Source organism: Ips typographus, linkage group LG16 (genome assembly GCF_016097725.1).
Source record: "Ips typographus isolate SLU linkage group LG16, UJ_Ityp_2.0, whole genome shotgun sequence".
Lineage (NCBI taxonomy): Eukaryota > Metazoa > Arthropoda > Insecta > Coleoptera > Curculionidae > Ips > Ips typographus.
In genome coordinates this window covers 2,413,315-2,435,273 of record NC_138437.1, presented here as the reverse complement: position 1 = coordinate 2,435,273, position 21,959 = coordinate 2,413,315, and the positions used below count along the sequence as shown (strand labels likewise).

Here is a 21,959-nt window from a genome sequence, read left to right as displayed (position 1 = left end):
TACATCCTAGTAAACATGATAACTCAAATAAGACATTCTACACCGTTTTAACTGGTTAAGCATTAATCTAACTAAATTGTTTGAAATAGAAGAACCTTGAAGTTGGTATATTGGACCAAAAGCTGTTGTGTCCAGTTACGTCCATTATATTGAATTCTATAGGACAATACAAGCACGATCTTTGTAACAGTTACTGAGTTTATGAAGGACAGAAAGCCCTTTAACCTTTAATATTATTATAAACAATAAATTAAATTCACCAATATGTCAGGATTTATGTGGAGAAAAACTTAAATATGTGAATATGATATTGTTATCATTGTTCAAAATAGTAGTTTTCCTACAACATTTTTAGGTAGTTTATTGTATTAAATATTTAGGTTTGAGGGTCTTGTAAAGAATAGCTAACCACGAATTTTGATTTGTTTGTTTTTCGATTAGGTTGCTTCGGATATAGTACAGATAAAAAAAAAATCACGAAAAATCTAGAATTTTCGTCAAAAAAGAGTTTTTTTTCGCAATTCTTCTTATGTTATTACTTTAATTCTTAATTTTTATAAAATAATTATATTTTCATGGGTTAAAAACTGAAATGCATCTGTCATCTGCCAAACGTCAACATAATCTTTGACGCTGAATTCATGCGTAGAGACAAAAGCGTTTGCGTGCAGTTTTCTAGTGTAAATATGGCGTCGCAAGAAGAACATAACAAGCTTGAATCTATTTCTAATGTAAACAAAGATCAAGAAAGATACTACCTAAATGTTTATAAGGTGAAAATTTGAAAATTTAGTGCTTCTAGATTAATTAGTTACTCGTATTTAGCATGTGTACTGTGAATCTATTGTGTAGTTCCCTTTTCGCATGGCGGCCATATTCGGTGCCGAATTACTTCAGAAAATATGAAGGAAATTCCGCCTGTAAAATTTAAAAATGTATGAGCGTGCCACCGGCATCGAAAAATTGTGGAGTGTTTATTAAATGTGTGCCGGACGCGTTATCGGGTTTCCTGAACAGCCTCAAATTTAATTTGGGAGCTTGTTTGTTTAATTGCTTCAGTTTCAAGATGAGTTCTCAAACTGTGGATACTTTTTGTTTGAGCCCTTTAAAAACACCTATATTTCACATTTTTTGACAAACAAGTAGTGGCAATTTATCGATAGTGACTTCATTTCTATGCTTATAACAATGTAACAGTCTTAAAAACTACAGTTTTATTTGTAAAGTAGGGTATTTTCAAGTAACATCATACACTGGTCTATTTACTTCATTTTGAAGGTGCCCTTTACATAGAACCTACAGGCTTGGGGACATTATATTCACATATCATTAACTTTCATTCTCTTATTGCTGCCCAGTAGAGTCTACTACTATATTTTAAATTAAATCTAAACTGATTGTAGTGACTAATATGATCATCAACACTAGTCAAGACTAAAGTAAGCTGGTAAGTAGGAACCACTTTTAAGTTTCTAACTGCAGTAAGCTTTTCTTGATCTAATTATAAGGAATTCTAAACTGCATTAAATTGACCTTTACTTCAGTTTTTTACATGAATATTATTATCAAAATTATTACTTAAATGAAATACATTTTATCTGAAAAAGGTCATAAAAATGTAAAATCATAAATGGAATCTAGTATTTTAATTTTAATACCCATATATTCAAGATCCAATTAATCATCTTTCTGACACTCACAACAAGAATGATACACAGGGTGTTTCACTTTTTTGTAGTTAAACTTATGTAGTCAAATATCATTGTATTAGCTTTTTTCATCATTGTGATTTGTGATGTAAAAACTAAAGAGTCAAAACACCTATTGTAATTTTATTAGTGAGAAGAAAGGCTCAGTACTGTACCAAAAAAAAAGAACAAACAAATTTAGTTTAATTACTCCTTTACTTGACATGTCCAACTATGCAGAGAAAACTTAAAAGTAGACAAGTTGATATTCTTCAGACAACAGTATTTACAGACTTAACATTGTATGAAGTTTAAAACTGCTAAACTTATGCTACTAAACACTGTAGTATCATATTTAGAAAGGGTTTTTTATAAGTTTCTGAAGATTTAAATCAGTGGATCTTGGGTCAGTCTAATGTTTTACTGTAGATTTAGGTTATAAGTTGCTCTCTGGATACCAAAAAGTTATTCATTATAACTAAAGTATATTATAAACATTATCTGCTATTCTCCTCAAAGTCCTCACTAACAAAATGAATTGTTTGTCTCTTTATGAATTTCTAGATGTATAAAAAGAACAAGTATGAAATTTCCTCAAAAATTTCAATATTTGTCCCAATGACAGTTTTCTCTTGAAATTAGAACACACTAATACTAATAACAATTCACAAGTACTTAGAGATTATGGATTATATATTATAAAAGGAAAGCCATTGTCATTTTTGTTTTGAGTTTTGTTCAAAGTGTGTAATGGGTCAGGGTGAGTTAGTTTATACTAGCAAGACTTTTGAGAACTTTATTTAAGATAGCTATGCTATGGCATATAAATAGGTGTAAGCAACCCCCTATTTTTTGAGATACAGAGTGTCAAAGTTTTCATTTTATTCTAAAATAAGTTTCTCTACTTAATGTAGTAAAACCCTGTGATAATAGGCTGCTTCTCTCTGTCATTGTCTTTTATCTGTTGATGGTAATTTAGAGTATCATGTTTCTCACTTGTCATTTTTATAACACTTAGAGAGACCTGACTACAGCTGTAGTGATCTAAAAATATGGAGTGGATAAATAAATCTTTACAATAAACCAAAAAAATATGTGTTTGGGAGGTTAATTTTTATTTCTCAACTTGGTTCCCTGCTATCTTGACAGACTTTGCCCACAGTTTCTCCAACATCCAATTTTTCTTAGTCAGAAACTGTTAGCTTGATGGATATTTTTTGATGATCTATTATCATCAATATTTTTCTTTCATTAGAAAAAATGTCTACTGGTCATATCTGGAGAATATGGTGAATGCAAACACACTTCAAACTTGAGTCAATTCTTCCACTGACATAGGCTTTATGAATGTCATTTGCCTAGACAATTTTATGAATTAATTCCTTTTTCTCTTAGTGTGTAATTAGAATCTGTAACAAAAAGTAAGTCACTTAATTGGTCTAGTGGGACACTTCTATTTAATGTCTGTACTCACTTCAATGAGCGCCATCTGTTGTAATTTGTAGTGATGACTGTATTTGTACTAAGAAAAATTTCTACATGTTTGTTATTATCATATAAGTTCAACATAAGTCTTGTTTAGTAATGAATAAATATAATGGTCAGGGGGTATTAAAGATTACTAATTATTCTAGTGTTGTTTGCTTTTGCTTTAACTAATGAATATCATGAAAATGTATTATTTTTTTAACATAATTTTTTTAAAGTTTTTTAAGGTCATTATCTTTAGAAATGTTGTTAAATCAGGTTTTATCTACAGTCTACACATCAAACCCATGATGATTCTTTAATTAAAATCCTAGCTATATGGTATGTGCTAATTTGTTAATGTAGGTACTGAGTTTTAATTCTGATTTAATTGTTAAATATTACCTACCAAACAGACCATGTAGATTTCACAGGATTGATTAAAACCAATTAAACCAAATAAAACCAATTAAAAAGAACATCCTCAGTAATGCAGCAAAGAGGACAAATATAATATTCTCCTGAAACTCATTACCACTTGAAACAATTGAAACACAACTTCAATCATTGCAATTTGATATTATGAATGATAATTGTGATTGTTTCAAGTATATAGGTATATCCTAATAATAAATGATTGTGATTTTATTGTGAATTATTGTGTCTCACTGCATTGTGTTTCTTTTATCTTTGTGTATTTTGTCTCCAGGCAACCATTCATTGGTCTCAGACTCTCTGAAAATAAGTTTGGTTTGTACAATTATTGCTGTTGCAGTAAAACCTCTAGGTACTCCTTGTATTATGAGCTGACACATTTACCCTCAATCTATGTTCAACAATAAATGTTCAGAGAAAAAACAAGGTTTTATCTCATAATCATATTTTTAACACCTGACCTGACAAGATTGCTGTGGACAAATTGTTCTTATACCAAAATATTTTTTTAATAAAAGTTGACCTCATATTATCTGTTAATGGTCAGTTAGCTTAATCATGAGGTTAACCTTAAAGTCAACAATTAATAGATAAGAGTTTACAGGGTTGTTATGCATTTTTAATCTACAGCAAAACTAAATCAATTCCATAGTCTTATAGTCTGGTCTATGGCCAATTTTATAGTCTCAAATGTCTCTAAATTAAGCTATGATATGAAGTCACCATTGTACCAACTATTTCGTCATTACTAAAATAACTTAATTATAAGGAATATTCATAGATAGGAATATAACATTTTTTATTAAGTTTTATTTTAAACTGATGCTGTTATTATTGTTTAATTTGTTTCATTTTTTTTTTAGAAATATGAATCAATATTAAATGATAAGTCTGAAAAGTTTGAAAATAAGGTTCAATCACTGATTGAAGTATGGAAAAGTATATCTGAATTGAACTTTTCCCAATTTGATATTAAATACATAATTCAAATAATAGATTGGGCTAAACTGCACGCACTGAATGTAGTATTAACTGGAGAGTGGAGATCTACTAAAGGTGAATAGTTTCTTTTTTTAGAAATGTTACTGATTTTGTTTTAAATGTTTGCAGAACATTTTCGAGATAGTTTATTAGAATGTATAGAGAAGGCTCAAAGAAGCCTGGCCAGTGTGAATGACGCTTTTTCAACTCGTTGCCAAAAATTAGCTGATGTTGTTAAAAAGCCTTGGGAAGATCCTGTATTGTACAACCTTATACAAGAAAGAGATGCTGAAATTGGATCTAAGGGTATAACATAACAATATGGTCAATTTGACTTATATTTGAAATGTTTTTTCTGTTGCAGAAATTGAATTCTTTTGTGTTGAAACCGCTTATTTAGTATCTGTCCGATTAAAAAAGTTGTGTGAAAATCATTGTGAAGACCTGGCACTCAATTTAGTAACAAATTTTTTGAAATGTAAGAGGCAAGCTGTAATACAGAACTTTAACTTGAATGCTACTGAAACGCAACTGTGGTTTATTTTTGATATTTACATCGCTCTTTTGTACAAATTTCAAGATAAATCAAAGATTCTCGAACAGGTAACTTCTGCTTTTAACTTAAAAGCAAAGGGAGTAATGGGATTATATTTTTGTTTTAGTTTGAGGAGCTGCAGTTGGATGAAGGCGTCCAACTTATCAAGAGGTTTGCTAAGAAACGTGTAAAAATATCTAAAATATGGCGTAATTGTCATAAAATCGCCATTTTTGGCTCTAGATATTTTCTTTCAAAAATCCTAATGAAATACACTAGCAGCCTTAAAGGATCATTAACAGACCTGTTAAAAACATATCTAGTGCTCTCAAGTACTGAATCATTACTTCAAGAATTTGTAGTATCTGTAAGAAATTTAACAAATCTTGCAGACGCTGAAGGCTTGTGTGTTATGTGTAACGTCATACATAGAGGGGTAATGGTATACTGAAGTGAGTGAACAGTTCTATTTACTAATTGTACCTTATAGGCAGCAGAAAAATTGAGGCATTTCGCTATTGAGATGTATATAAGAGCTTTAACAACCGACATGAACGAGTTGGAACGTCTGAAACATGTGAACGACGAGGAAAAAGTGAAGATGACCACATCTAGATTGGCGCACACTTTCACAGACTTGGCGGACCTTTTGAATGATCATGTCAAAGTGGCTCGAGAATGCGTTTTGACAGCTTTCAGTCTAGAACCAACCAAAGATAGATTACAGCGTATAGAGGAATTGGCAAGACGTAGTGGTTTTGAAGTCTTGGATACTGGTAAGAATTTATATTAAGTGATAATTTGTTTGTTTAATTGCATATAGAGGGTTAGAACACAAGACTTCCATTACAACTATGTACTTATACTTTTAAATACATCTTTCAGGTTTGGGGTATTGAATATATAGACAATGCAGTTTGTCAGGCTTTTTTACTGTTTTCTGTTCTTTTGTCATTATTCATTTGTTTTTCTTGTTGCTATGTAACCCATGGAGTGAACTGCCAATTGATGGCAAATAAAACAGTTAAGAAAACCGCATATAAAGCTGATTTTAAAAGCTTTTATTGCATTCTTCCTCAACAACAATAATCATAATAAATCAATTTCTGGTGACTCTGAATTAGGTGACAATTGCTAGGAGGGTTACTAAATATACCCTTAGGAAATCTATAAAACTTTCAATATTTATGAAACAACTTGTATATGCTTGTGAAAGCAATTAACAATGGTTATTTTTTCTTCTTTGTGGATATTTTTTGAATGGCAAGTTTTAAGTGACATATGTTTTTTATATATTACCCAATCTTAATTCATTATTAAGTGTTTATACTGGTCATGATAAACATTTTGAAAATTATTAATAATTATATTCTCTCTTATTTTTAGTATGACTTTTTTTATTATTTGTTTTAAAGAACAAACATGTAACAATATTAACACCTTTTCGCTTCAAATGCGTTCAATATAATTGAAATCCGGTGTTGTTCTACAGATTTGAAAGATCAATAAAAGAAAAAGTTTTTTAAATATCAACTTAATTATTTTTTATCATATTGTACTCATCTTAATTTTTTGTTTCATTGATTTTAAAAATAAAATCGGACAAATGGAGGCCCTCACTAGCTATACACTGATACATCTGCTTTATGAAGTTTCGCTCCACTGTTTCGAGCATATTGACGGCAATGTTTTTGTTGGCTTGGCGAATGTTGTCCAGTTGTTGCAGGGTCCGTGGTTTGTCATTGTAAACAATGGATTTGAGATATCCCCATAAAAAGAAGTCACAGGGAGACAAATCGGGGAAGCGCGCCTGCTACGGTACGTCCCCCTCAAAGAAATGAGGCTCTCATGGAAGTTTTATGTGCTCCACATTCCATTGAAGTTCTCGATGTGTGTGCCACGGATCCTGCAACACCTGAAGGACAACATTCGCCACAACAGATCCATGAGCGCCTCATCTCCTTAAAATCAATCGCAATAAAAAATAAATATTGACGTGTCGGAGCGTTTTCCCAGAAAACAAAACCCTGATTTTTAATAAAATTTATGCGCGACTTTACGGACACATTTGCGTGTTATGTGATTTCAAATTTAATAGGGAAGAAAAAACTTATAAATAAAGGCAATTATTGTCAAAGCTGTGAAATTAATGTTAGTGTCAGAGATTAGGTGGATTGACTACAAAATATTTCTCATTTTCTGAAAAAATTAAATAACTGCCAATTGACATGATTGTTTCAGAAATTACTTAATATAGCCCAACTTATTAGTATAGGTATCTGCGTGCTGAAAATCATTTCATAATTTTTAAATCTTATATTTTGATATTATTCTAACACTTGAAAAAACTGTTATTATTTAATTTTAAACTAATTTTAAAGCAGTTTTACAGAGTATTGATGTACTCATGAGTATTTATGTTCCTAGAAATAAAATAGAAGATGCTCCCTGTTTCAAAAAGATCATTCTGCTGAACTGACTAAAACAATAGATTTGTTAGTCTTACCCAACCATAAAATTGTTTTTCGTTATTTTGAAGATGTATCAACATACGTTTTCTATCACAAATTATTTGCTATTTAGGCAGTCTTTTAAATTGACAGTAAAACAGTGCGTTTTTATTATACATTTTTTGTTTGGATTGTTTTCATCATGTTTCATTGAAATATACTAACAAAAACTAGATTTGCACATTCTTAAGTACTTAAAATGGATTTGTGTTGTATATAAAATCCTTTAGATTCAGGTATTATACATTATTAATATCTTTATCAAATTAAAAAAACACACATTTAGTGAAGATATTCCATGATTCACGCACGAAATACAGCCTGCATAACAATGTTATTATTTCAGCAAAAATGTCGTTATTTATGAAGTTTCGTGTTTTAGCTCTCATTATTTAAATGTACTAATTTTAAATTCTTATTAGGTCAAGAATGGAAATGTAGACTACATCCTCCAGTCTTGCCATCGGATGAATTAGCTTGGGTTTGCCCAGAATGTGGGGAGTGGATGTGCAAACCAGAATTAGCTGCTCCTCTTCACATGAACACACCGCTTCAGGAAGCCCTTCAAGAGTCAGTATTAGGAATATCAGAATCTCTGTGCGACGATTTAGTAGTTTGCGTATCAAATCCTCGTTATCAGATATTAAGTTGGCTGCTTTCTTGGAATGACTTATATCGGTTGTGTATTCTTTATTTGAATGATCCACAAAAAACGAAAAATTTCGTCACAGAATTGAAATTTGTAGACGTGGATTATTCGATGTTCCAACACATTAAAAGAGAACCGGTAGACGAATACACCGGAATCGAGAAAGGTTATGAGCAATACTTAGACTTAAATTTCGTCTCTGATGAAGAGAATTCATCAGCAAGTGAAGATTCTACCTCTCTCTCTGAGAGTCATGAGAGGTCCCTGTGTTTGGGAAGTGACGGAACTGGGGAACCAAGTCTGTTGTTAGCACAATCAATGAAGTCTGATCCTAACACTCTAAAGAGCCTCCGAATGTTTAGACCAAATTTAAAAAGGAAAAAAGATGACGAGCCGCATTCTTCAACAAAGAAAGTACCGTATATCCCTGAAAACGACTGGCACAGAGAAGATGGTTATCAATTTTCATCTGTTAGTCCTTCCAACCTGGCAGCGAGAGTTTCATTTACACCACCAGAGTTCAGTGAAACGAATGGAAATTCTTACAGGGATGGGCAACAATATCGCGGAAGCCACAGTATGATTAACTATTCATCAAATAGTCGCGCCACAAAACCAAATCAAGAAAACATAGCTGAGCAGTCTCTAAATTCAGTATTTGACTCTACAAATTTAAGTAGCGTGACTTCTACCAGTTACGTATCAAACATTATAAAAAGCAGTTTAACATTTGGAGTACCTAAAGTAACTGCAAATAACTCTACAAAACAAACAGCTTCCACTAGCTCCTCATTGTTAAGTTTGCCAAGTAATTTAACCAAAAAGCATAATAATCCATCAGCGTCATTCTTCTCTTCAAATACTGTTAGTTCACTAAAACATACAAGCTCGAAAAAGTTACCGAAACCACAAACAATTACAAAGCCCTCCAGTATCAAGAGTTCAACTCAGGTGTCCGACTTAGATGCTATTTTAAAGGAAGTAGTTCAAGATATGGACACCGAAGCTGAATTGACAAACAACAGTGAGCCAAAAAACGAAGCTGCCACTTTGCCTCTACTTGGTGGGCAAGTGGCGAACAGTCAGGAACAGCCAATCCAAGTACTTCAACCGACGCAAACGAAATCACCGCCGGAAATGTCCTCGCCGAATGGTATCAGCGACGAATGCAAAATGAAGCAGCAAAACATCAGCGAGAGCAGCTCAGAAGCAGAGACGACCGCCGTCAATGGGACTCCAGATTTGTCCCCAATCATGAGCGAGACCGACACCATGGAGAATGGCGAACTACCTGTCAAACTACGGAATCTCACGATCCGAATAGTCAAATTAGATCCCGAAAAATGCCAGGAATACCTCCAGCCAAACCAAATTATACCCGAGAACTCGGAAACGACGTCCGACACCAGTCAAGTACATACAAAAGAAGTGATCATACCTTTAGAACGTTTGGATCAGTCAATTCTTGTGGCAAAGTTAATTACCAAAACACCGAAAATAATCATAGTAAAGTCGAACCTTTCAATGCTGCAAGCAGCCTTAGCATCACCACCTCAGAGTGTTCCCAAAATAGAAGAATGCAACAAGCTAGCTGTTTCGCTAAAAGGAAAGAAGACTCTTTTCATTCCCTTAACGGAGATTCCGTTAGCAACGCGTATGGCGGCGATGGAAAATTCAGCATTGCCAATTTCGTTGACCTCGCATTCTCCTCCAGCAGAAATAACAACACATCTACAGCAAGTCCAGAAAATGGTGGACACTTCTACCGATTGTTTAGTGCCCTGTCAGGACCAGGCATGTCCCATGGAAATTCAGAGGGAGGAGGTTCAAGAGAAAACTTTCGACGAACCATTGCAAATAACGCGCCGGCCGGAGGGGTCGGATTCTCTTCAGAACGATATACCTCCTCAGGAAGTTTACAAGAAGCCAGTGCCAGTTCCTTGTCGACTAGACAAAATAATCATAGTACCTCAGGAGAAAGTGAAAGAGTTGCTCGCTTTGGCATCGTTCAACAAAGTGGCGTGTCAAACTACAATCAAACCATCGGAACTTCACGAACTTTGCAGCGCACAAACGGAGACGGAAACGGTGCCTATACATTCCAACCAAAGTCATTCTTCTCAAAGCCAGACGGAGACGACGACCACTTGTGACAAAGAGAACAGGCTTGTTGATAGCGATGAGAAGACTGAAGATGTTGTTTTTCTGACTGATGATTCTAGTCTTAGTAATAACGACTTGCTTTTTTCGGAAGCTGTAATTAAATGTGAAGATAATGCGTGTTTTGATATTCAAACTGTTACTGAGATTGAAGCTACTGGGGAAACAAATACTACCTCAACGGTTTGTGGTAACAACAGCAGTGGTTCCAAAGACCATTTGGACGTTAACATATATGGTGATTTTAGCACAATAAATAAAAATGTAAATATAATGGACTGTGATAGTAATAACATAACAGACGTATCGAGTAATAATGTCTCAAAAGGTTTACAATATTGTGATAACGACGAAGTCTTGAGAAAAATTGATGAATGGCTTGATGGCAACGATAGCCATACAATTAAAGAGGAAGATGTTAGCCAAGATATGAATTATAAATGTGGCAGCATTAGTAGTAATGACTTGAATGCTTCTGAATCGTGTCATCCTGCTCTTCAGCAGGAAGCAATAACTTTAGCAGATTCTGTTGCAGAACTGAATGAGGCAGTGGAAGATGATTCTTTAATAGTTCCTAACCCAATTCAGAGTAATCAGGTGTTGACTGAGAGTACACAACCCTTATTTCTTGAGCAAGATTTCTGTGATGACACTAACAATGTAAGTGATGAAAGGTTTGATGTTACAAGCAAACCTGGTCCTTCTACTGAACAGTCAATTGAAGAACAAGTTAGCAGTTTTTTTGAAGAAACAGAACTTGTCAATGTTAAGCACACGGCAGATAAAAACAAGAATTTTTCTGATGACGTAACTAGTCAAAGTATTCTGAAGAAACCTAAGTTACCTAATTCCAAGGAAAATGTTCGAAGTCCTTTTCAAATCGCGACGGACAAGTTAAAACTTTTTTCTGATCACTATGGAGACGAATCACGTTCTGAATTAGATAAAGAAAATATCAAAGAAACTAGTTTTCAATTGAATTATTCCCAATTGGACGACGCAGCAATGGGAAAATTTGACTTTGAGTATTACAAATCAAAATTTTTCCAAGACTTTCCTTATGACAAACCGGGAATAAAAAAATATTACAACTCTCGAAAAAGAAAACACGATGACGTTCCTTGTTTCAAATTAGACCAGGAAAAAGACGTGCACAAGTACAGATCCCGCCGACCACCTGCAGCTCAGAATCCATTGCCTGAATCCGGATCTAGGCCAGTTAAAATATTTGTAACAGAAGCATCAAAAAACGATGAAGAGAGAAATAGAAACGCGGACGGCGAAATTTACAAAAAAGCTTCTCCATTAGCGGATTACAATGTTGATAACCTTACTGAGATTAAAAGCAAACGGAAAAGAATCTTCGACTTGATGGATCTTGCAGTTAAAAATTACTCAACAAATGACGAACCTCTAAACTTAAGAATTCCAGGATTACATGACTATTCAGAAATGTTACCTAGGAATGTTGATCATGTGGTTAACGTAGTCCAGCATTCATTATCTCGATCAACTAACGTACCTGGTCAAAATACGCAGACTAGCACACAGGTCACTCCCCACATTCAACGGATTGGACAACCTAAATTAGTTACAGATAGAAAATCTGAAAGATATGACAGCAACTCTGACTTGCCGTCATCTAGTTCAGCGACCGGTTCTGCTAATTCGACACCTCCAACGTCGACGTTGATTAACGTGCTGACTGCTAATAAAGCTGCTGTGAAGGCTGTGCAGCCCAAAACAACTCCCTATGTCAATTTATTGTCTCAACAAGTTATAAGACCTACTACCACAACAGATAGGCCGGTAAGTATGTTTTTTTTTTAAGAAGTAAAGAGTAGAAAAGTATGATTAATGTATCGTAAGTTGGTAGGTTTTATGGTTGGAGGTACTAAATAAAGACCATTACTTTTCTTGGGTTGATTTTCGCGACTAATTTAAGCTTCAAGAGTTTTCTGGAAGAGACTAAGACAAACTTGAAACTTTCATAATACATTTCTATCAGAACTACATACTTCAAAGTTCTGCGGTGTTTTTATTCACATTCATAACTGTTGTGTGTGGAATGGAAGATATATTCTAGAGAAATTTGAAGGACACATTTTTATCCATGTAAAATAAAATTTTACATAAAATATTTTATGAACGGGTAGAAAGACCAATTGGTCGATAGCCCATTCTTTATGAATAAAGATTAATTATATATATATTGCCAACACAAGACGAGTTTGCAGAAAAAATGTATAAGTACGTATTTCAGAGACTATTCCTTTTTAAGAATAATCTCTACATTAAAAACAGTATGTTTTTCTAACCTAAAGCGTACTCTAAGTAACAACTAATTTAGTAGTACAAAGTCAGAAAAATCACTTATCACATACTTAACCATTACATAAAATTGATGATTATAAAATTTTAAAACCCAAATATATAAAATATAACAAAAACAAGTACAAATTATTATTAGAACCTAAAATTCTTGTTTGGTAAAGTTTTCATTGACAGCCTTGAGTTAAATGCTTGATAGGTGTAAAATGAAATCACATTGTACCCCAAGAAGTTCAGGAATGTAACTTTGATAAAATCAATGTGTTTTACTAATTTATACTTTGTAAACCAGCGAGGTATACCGGCTGGGTAAAACCGGCTTAACCACTTCATGTATCGTTTGTGACTTCACAACTTCTAAAATACCCAAAACTTTTTATTAATAGGTTAATGTATATTTGTGACCGTCCAAATTGACGATTATTAGTACGTGCTGTCTAAAATTAATTTCACTTTAGGCAAATTTCACATCATTTTTAGAACCATTTTTCTAATATCTTGTTAACTCTCAGACAACAATATTTACCTGGGCTTTAGCCAGCAGTTATTTTGTAGAAATGACTACTCCTAGTACTAAATTTAAACTTTAAATTAAATTTTAATTTGATTTTAAATATTGTTACTATTAATTTTAGACAACTACCGTGATAAAAGTAGAACCAGACGAACAACCTGATACACAAGCCACAAAAACGGTAAACACCAACTTAAGAATAGTTACTACAACAACCCAAGCAGGAGTTGCTGCCACTGCTTCCAGCCCAGCACAAGGAAGTACCATCTTACAGTTTATCTGCAAAAGTTCTTCACTTCCAAAATTTCAACAAGCTTTTGGCAAAACTGTGTATCAAGGTAACAATGATGCGACACCGGAGACTGCGAGCGTTTCAGCGGATGATAGTGGAACCCCTACTCCTACTACAACAGCGGCTCCTGACGTGAAGAAAATAACAGCAAAAGCGTTACCTGTGAATGTTCAGCCTATTAGCGGAAACGTGATTTTTCGAGGACAGGTCCCTGTAGGACAAACTGTGAGTTTAATTCCCCCAGGAAGTAATACGAGACAGTTATTTAGAATTACTGGATCGACACACGAACAGATTAGTTTGGTAAAAGAAACTGTTATACAGAATAAAATGAGTGCCCTCCTAGCTGCAGCTTTACAAGGAAAACCTAAAATTACTGAGCAAAATGGGGAACTTGTTGAAGAATATTCGGCCACAAGAATTACCTTGTGTAGGCCCGGTGCTGTTCCCACAAATGCTGCGAGAATTATCAAACCAGTTCAGCTACAAATTCCTGCTAATGCAGTTAGAGCTCCCCAACCTAACGTTAGTTCTACAACTTTAGAGCAGCTGAGGGAGTTTGATATGGTTTATAAACAAGTCAAAGAACGCAGTAGTAATCCAGCACAACCTGAATCCACTTCACAAAGTAATAGTCAAGAAGCTCCACAGCAGCAGAGAATCAGTTTTACTTATGTCAACCAAGTTCAAAAATATACCCAACTAGCCCCTGTAGTGGTCGTCAGCAGTTACAGCCCTCAACAGAATTCATCTCAAACTTTAAGTCAAGCTACAGCAACACAAAATATGGTTTCTGTAACTCAAGCAAATGCTGTGATGTTACCCAAAATTACTGTTAAAGCTTCAAAAGGTAAAACCATTCGAAGCGCTGTAGCAAAAACTTCCCCAACACCAGTTCCTCCAATCGCAAAACCGCAGCAAAAACCTCAAGAAGATGAACACACGACTCAAAGAATTTTCGATATTTTAGCCGAGTATGCTGAGCAGTTGCGTAACTCCCCTGATTTGAATAATAAACCTGCGCCGAGAAGAAGGTCAAACCCTCCAACCAATCCCAATTCTAACAACTCATCGTCGTCGTCAAGCAAGAAGAAAAAGAAAAAGTGCAATAATTCCTCGTCTAGTCTTAACTTAGTAGAAACTGACAATGAAGATTTAACTATGGGAAGTGAAGACAGTTCAGGAGGAAACCCTGTTCAGTTATCTATGACTGACGAAGAACAATCTCAGTCAGCGAGTGTAACTCCTCCAGAATCAAACTTAGAACCAGCTACGTCCAACTCTCTTATCTCCGCTAGACCTTTACTCGTTGCTGACTCATCCACTCAACCTAGAAACGTTATCATAGCAGATTCTAGTATGGGAGATACAATGAAGATACCTAATACTGCCTTGATAATGCCGGGGAATTATATAATGCCAGTTTCCGTGGTGAAAGGTGGTCAGCAAATTGCTGTAGTGTCTGGAGGAAGCAAAATTTTAACCACGGTGCCCACTCGTTCAGGCCAGAACATGCTCCTATTCCAAAGTTTTACCAATCAAAACAAGAAAGGCGCCATATCTGCCGTTAAATACTCTACGTTGCAACCTTTTTCTAGTTTATCCACTCCCACAGTACAGGCTCCCGTAATTTTACCATCCAACTCCGTAACTGCCGTTGCTTTAGCACAACCTATAACTCTAAAGAAAATCGACGATCGTGAGAAAACCAACAGTACAGAGCTGTTGCTTACAATCGCTCCATCTAGGGAAACAGCCACCGTCGAGAAGTCCCCGGAAGTTCCTCTACCTGACAGTAGTACTAATATGTCAGGAGAAAGCGCACAATGTGAAGCAAATACTAAAAGCAACGTTAGTCCTTCCAGTACTGCTGACAGTTATGATTCAACCCAGAAAACCAACAGCGTGGCCACTTCAGTCATAGCAGCAGTAGTCAAGAAGGAAGAGGAGCTTAATATTGCTCAGAACATCTCAGACACTACAATTTGTAAAGGTAATATTTTTATATAAGTATTATGATTTGGTTGGTCTGAACATTGCAGGGTGACAGGTAGTTTTTCACAAAAAGAGTCTTTCATTTAATACTTGATGTGATATTACCTATTATTAAAAAATATTTTGAAAACCTGACAAATTACTTTTAGAGGGATGGGGATCGGAGCCTTGAAAATCTGTTCATTGCCAAGGCTATCCGAAATTTACTGAATTTTAAGTATATTACTAGTTATTTTATCAATGTAACTGAGTATTTTATGATTAACTAGTATATCTAGAACATATTTGGATGTGGTGATTACTATTCTTTTTTTAATTATCTAGATGAATTTAAACATCAATTGTTTGTTACAGAAAATGACTCTTCCAAACCCGTTCAACATCGTATAGGTTCAGTGTTGGTAAACGCTTCATCCTCAAATGGCCCTATGCTGAGTCATACCAACGCAAAGTACCGGAAAGCTAACGAAGAAGCTGAGACGACTACAGCAGCTCCGCCCAAAGAATTTACTCACGGAAAGGTACGTGGCTGTTGATATATGCATTAAATAATTATGATGTGTGATTCACCTTGACCATGACCAATTATTTTAAACTGTCAGCATGGAGGCTGAATAACTGTTGCGGTTTGATTACACAGTCTAGCTTGTTTGACCTAGTATACAGGGTGTCTCACACTAAATGTTTTTAATGGCATGATGTTGCTGATTATATGGAGATGTACATCAATATGTACCAATACCCAAAATATAATTAATTTAACAAGTAATAAGGAGTCAACTGAGTAAATTAATGTACCAAATTCTAAGGTACTGGTGACTTAATCGTTTTGTAAAACTGCGTTTTACCTTAAACTAGAATTAAAATGTATTATGGCGGGTTTACAGTATTAAATTTATAATTGTAAACAACAAATTACACATCCATTTTCAAGGAAAAACGAAAAAGTCATGTGATCATATTTTAAGCTCAAAGCGAGAGATTTCTAAAAACACATGTCAACCTTTTATTTTTAACATTTTTCAAGAACATTTCATGCTTATGGCTAAATTTAACGGCATAAAAACTCTCTAATATATTGTTTCTAGACATATTGTATCAACAAGTGTCAACTTTGACAAGTAGTTGATAGTTGCGACGTCACAGGATTTGTAATTTCTTATTTTTTCAATTATTCTAACTTCTGTAAGGATTACAATTTTATGCTAACATAAACTGTTCAAAATCACAAGAAAAATTTTAGTACTTGTCCCCATGAAACCAAATTTCAACCAATTGAAACATGTATTGGTTACATACCAGAATTGACCGCTTGATATTACTTTTTTTTTCTCTTAAACAGCTAATCAGATACAAATTATCGCTAACTATTAGATTTTTAACTCATCCCTACCTTAAGTAAAGAACATATTACTTATAGACAACAGCATTTGTTGTGTTCCAGGTACCTCAGGGATCCACAACCAAAGTATTTAAAAACAACGCCGTTTACTACGCCATAAGAACAAAGAAAAATATCAATAAAAAAATCGATCCCGAAGTCCAAAAGCAAGCGGCCATAGAAAGAGAGCTGCGACTACAGAAATCACTTTCGGAAGAATGCGAAGATTTGGGAGTGGACGAACCAAGTGCCAGCGATTTGTTTCCAGAAGCTGATTTGCTGTTCGATTCCAACCATTCACCCTCGTATGAGCAAGGAGGGCAAAAAATCCAGACTATAGTTAAAGGGAAAGAAGGATTGCATTTGTTTAGTGACGATGAGAATTCCGGATCTTTGCGTAACGATTTGTTTGATTACGTAGAGTACCATCCTCCTATATCAGGGAATGAACCGGTTAATGGGAATAATTCGGTGGTTGACTCTTCTGCAGCTCGCGATGATTGCACTCTTTTACCCAGCTGCGCAGCTATATCAGAAGTGACTTTAAACTCACCTATTCCACCTGATTACACCGACAACAGTCATTCCATTAAATATAGGTTTAAATACAGCAACAGGAAGAAAGGGGAGAAAATGGTTAAAACACAACAGGAAGGATGGCACGAAGAAGTTACCAGTTCGCAAAATGTCATGCAAGAAGAGGCTCCTATGGCGATCCAAGAAGAAACTGTGGTGGATACTCTTGAGGACGTTGAGTTAAGCCAGGGAAATAAGTCAGATCACTGTCCAATACACGGTGGGATTGAAGCCAGTAGAAATTGTAAGAAAATCGGAAGAAAAACTTGCTTGTGTCTTAATGGGTCTCGTAATGTATACAACCCTAGGAAAAGGATGAATTCCCCTAAAGGTCATAGCCCTGTATCCAACAAGAAATTAGCCATTAATAAAAAAAGGTAGTCGTAGCAATCAGTGACATAATGAAAGTGTTGTGCATTTGCGTGTGAATTCTTTAAGGCAATTTAACTCCGTGATATTACTGCCTTTTTATTGAGTGTGAGGTAGTACTAATAATATACGCCGTGCCTGATTAAAGCAGGCGTCTGAATCACTCCCAGAATCAAATCTATTGTAACGATTGCCAAACATTAATAGTTCGTATATTCTTATATAATTTTGTGGAAAGTTAAAAGTTGGTTTATTCTCTTGTAATTCTTTGGTAGAAACTCGTGCTAAACACAGGGTGAATTGGGATTTTTTTAATGCCCCACAGCATCTACGAGATGTCCTGTTTGAAAAAAGACTAAATGGTACTTGCAAATAGCCATATGATGTATGTTATAAATTAAAGTAATTGTGTTTATATTGAATATTGTAAATATCTATTTGCTCATCGATTTGCTACTTATGTTCGCCCGCAGGAAACGTGGCTTTATTCCGAAAATTGTCTAGAAAGTAGAGAATTATATGTTCAAGAACTCTGCTGTTGCCTCAACAAATCAGTAATTTCTATTAGCGAACTTAAAAATTTTGTTATTATTTATATTGTTATTGAAATTCGTTTAATGGAATGATTGCACTCTAGTACAAATTGAGAAATGTGCAATGTGGGAATAGCGGAGGATAAATTGTATACAAAAAAATCTTAATTGCTACATTTGCAGTCTTTATGGTAGTTATCTCTCACTGTAAATTTCTCTCGTGTAATGTAAAATATTTTTATTTAATAAACGTGCAGTTTGTCGATGTAAATAAGTAATAACTATAGGACAAATATAGGTATTATTCCAGTGGCTACCTTGAGGTATTAATTTAAAGGAAATTCATTGAGGGAGGTTCTTAGAGACAATTCCTAAATGGTGTCTAACAGAAAATCAAAGGAATGTAGGCTTTCATGGATTCAATGCTGACGTTCCATTAATATTTTCTTTGATTATCAGTTGAGAATTCTATCTAAAACAGACCTAAAGTCATAGTTTATCTAATAGTAGATTTGTATTGGGTGGTCGGGGCTATAATTTATAGTTGTACTATTTAATACAATTTTTGTATTTGACTTGTTTTATTGTATATACAGACTGTCGATCTTATTTGACCACCCGGTACAAACTAGACTGACACGGTACTAGTAAACTGTCAAACCCGTGTTAGCATGATAGCTCTACCGCTTGCGTACGTTTAAAGTGTCAAAACGTCCACATCAATTCACATTAGATCGTCGCACACAATAAATCGTTCCTTATAAACAAAAATGGCCACTGGTTTAATGAATATATCCTCTGCGTGAAGTGTTAACTTGCTATTTTTTGCACGACCATTATCGTAATTATTTTATTTTTACTTCTGTTGTATATTTTGTTTTTGTTGATTAATTTTGTTTTATAGTATTATTTTAGTGACATTGATTGTAGAAAATTATTCAGTCTAACTTAAATTATTTAAACGATTTTTAGAAGCTGATTTAATTTGCTTACTGTTTGATATTTTAAACTGGTTTGTTACAGTGAATCTGAATTATTCAATTTTTTTTCAACATTTGGTTTGTTAATAACTGTACTGGGTTATTCATAGGTTATATCTCGAGACGTTCAAGTTTTATCAGGTAAACTGTGCATAGGTGGTTTTTTGCAAAATTTTGTTTGGAAAATGATTGATGTGCAAAAAAGTACCAATGCACATTTTACGTGATAAAACGTGAACGCCGAAGGGTATATGTCAAGATTATTTCCTGAAAACCCACATTTTAGTATATTAACAAGAAAACACCTTAGTTAGAACACAAGTACTAAACTAAAGGTGATGAAATTAATGATAATATTGAACTCACCCCAACAGACGACAGATTTTCGTTCAGCCATCCATGTATATTTTGGTTTACATTTCAGATTGACAATCATACGTCATCATGGAAACTACGTTATAGTGATTTATTAATTGTTAATATTGAAGAAAATAACTTAAATTTTATATGTGTCTAAATCCCATTTCGTTTAATATCAAATGTTCTTCAAAAAACGTATTCGAAAAAGGTAGGTGGTGTTTAATCACTATTAAATTTTAGCAGCTAGGGATTTAATCAGTATAAAACGGCTCTCATTGGTCGAACTAGAAAGGTTCATTGAATTTTATTGGCTGCTAGTACAATGAGGGAAATAATCACTGAAAATTATCCACCTTTTTTCATTGCTTCTATTGTGTCTGAAGAAAAAAACTTATGTCGAAATGCTTTATGGTTTTAACTTTTAATGGTACTATCAAACATTTAGTTACTAGCAGTTAACAGAGTTAATTAAAAATAAACTTTATAAATAAACTGGCAGACAATTTGCAGTTTTTAGTGTAATATCTTCGTGGCGTTTTCTGACAATGGGTTACATGACAGCTTTGTCAGATTTATTGTGACCACTTTAATTAGTACTGTTTATTAAGAATTAACATTACTAAAGTATGCTATGAAATACATTATATATTATAAACTCTCTAGAACACTCTGTAAACTACCAGTAACTTCCACATAATAACTTTTTTCTTGAATGAATATTAAAAATAGTAAGGAATGGGTAATTTATAATGAACAACCCTGTACATTTTCAAAGAATGTTATTTTCTTTATTTTTTATTAGTTTATTTGCGCAATCGTTTAAGAACTTTAAGTTAGACAATCCTATGCATTGTAAATTTTGACCATCCATTGTTCAATTATGATTCAATTTTAATTTTCATTCTGTTTATTGTATTGTCTAGAATATAAGTATTCAATTTCTGTATGCTTAGTTGATGTACGTACGCAGAATTTCGATTATATAAGACAAACTCTGTATGTTTTTTTATTACAGTATTTTTTCGAAATAAATGTTCTTACAAAAAGTACTTTACTAGCATTACTTGAATAGAAGATGTGTTTTAAATGTCCTGTACAACATCTTTTTTATAAAAGGTTTTGCAGAAAACTCTGGACAATTTATAGAATAACCTTTCTTGATTTGTCACATTCAAAGTATTTATACTTCTATAATATTGTCACGTCATCTCATATTGAACTTTGATTTTTGCTATAATAGAAATTCAAGTGTTTTTATTGAATGAGCAAATACTGACTGAGTGTTGCCAAACATGGAATTCCTCATACAAATTATGTCCATTATCAGGAAAAAAAGGATTAGTATTTGTATGAATTACCTTTAAGCATTACCTAATGCTCTTTACCGAAAACATATCTCGACAAATTTTTCTTTGTTTAGTACGTAGGTATCAAATTAATCATATGTATGCTTGGTTGCAGAACATTTCTTAAACATTTGGACACACTTTCAATTAGTTTGAATAATCGAACATTGTCATACCTGGGTACGAGTTTTAGCGCGTTTTTAAAAGTATAATATATCGTTTATTTGTTTTATAAAACATAAAACAATGTCGACTTGTCATAGACGAGCTTATGAATTACTTGCGGAGTCTATTCTCAATGACTTTGACTTGGTCACTCGTTTCATTTAAGCATTCGGATAACAGTAAATAGAGCAGATTAAATGAAGGTCGCATTTGTTTTCAAGCTCCATGGAGCGAGCAGAGCGTTTTTGACGTCACAATAACGGAATTTCTCAGTTGGGCAAATCATGGTTTTGCCAAAAATTATTTCCTCGTGACGCCAAAACGATAAATTTTGATAGGAACTAAGATTTGCTGCAAGTTTGTTTCGGTCTATTGTTCAAGAAATTGGATAGTCTAAAACGGCCTTAATTTAACAAAACAATATTTTGACCAACTGTGGAATTAGGTCATCTTGGCGTCAAAATTCGCTCCATGGAGCGTCAAATCGATCAGGGTCATGCACAATAACTTTTACTAAAGAGAAGAGAATAATCATATGGAACAAATATTATTTTTAGATTGTGTCCTAGTTTACGTCAAACTGACACTTCAGTCAGTAATCTGTTATCAAAGTTTACCTACCACAATTTCCACATAATTTTTATCTTCGTCTTCTGAAGAGTCAAAATAAACATATTTAAGTTACTCTGACT

At 33.9% G+C, this 21,959-nt stretch overlaps 1 protein-coding gene across 2 annotated transcripts; it reads left to right on the top strand.

Moving 5' to 3' along the window:
- The first annotated feature begins 661 nt into the window (after window positions 1-661).
- On the top strand, window positions 662-20,805 carry LOC145739024 (uncharacterized). Of its 2 annotated transcripts, none has more exons than XM_081994309.1 (10): window positions 662-773; window positions 4,454-4,646; window positions 4,701-4,877; window positions 4,936-5,174; window positions 5,234-5,542; window positions 5,597-5,882; window positions 8,039-12,234; window positions 13,392-15,555; window positions 15,912-16,078; window positions 17,002-20,805. In XM_081994309.1, exons 1-10 carry the CDS (start codon window positions 687-689, stop codon window positions 17,893-17,895), a joined length of 8,712 nt encoding a protein of 2,903 aa, XP_081850435.1. In that variant the 5' UTR covers window positions 662-686; the 3' UTR covers window positions 17,896-20,805. The 2 variants fall into 2 exon arrangements, with proteins under 2 accessions (XP_081850435.1, XP_081850436.1); XM_081994310.1 differs by having other exon boundaries at window positions 16,985-17,171.
- Window positions 20,806-21,959: the final 1,154 nt, after the last annotated feature.

What these genes read in the sequence shown, in the direction of transcription:
- LOC145739024 (XM_081994309.1), top strand. Translation starts at nt 687, where the DNA reads ATGGCGTCGCAAGAAGAACATAACAAGCTTGAATCTATTTCTAATGTA. An exon ending in TTTTGAAGTCTTGGATACTG is followed by an intron (nt 5,883 to 8,038) that starts GTAAGAATTTAT and finishes AATTCTTATTAG; the next exon opens with GTCAAGAATGGAAATGTAGA. An exon ending in CTACCACAACAGATAGGCCG is followed by an intron (nt 12,235 to 13,391) that starts GTAAGTATGTTT and finishes TATTAATTTTAG; the next exon opens with ACAACTACCGTGATAAAAGT.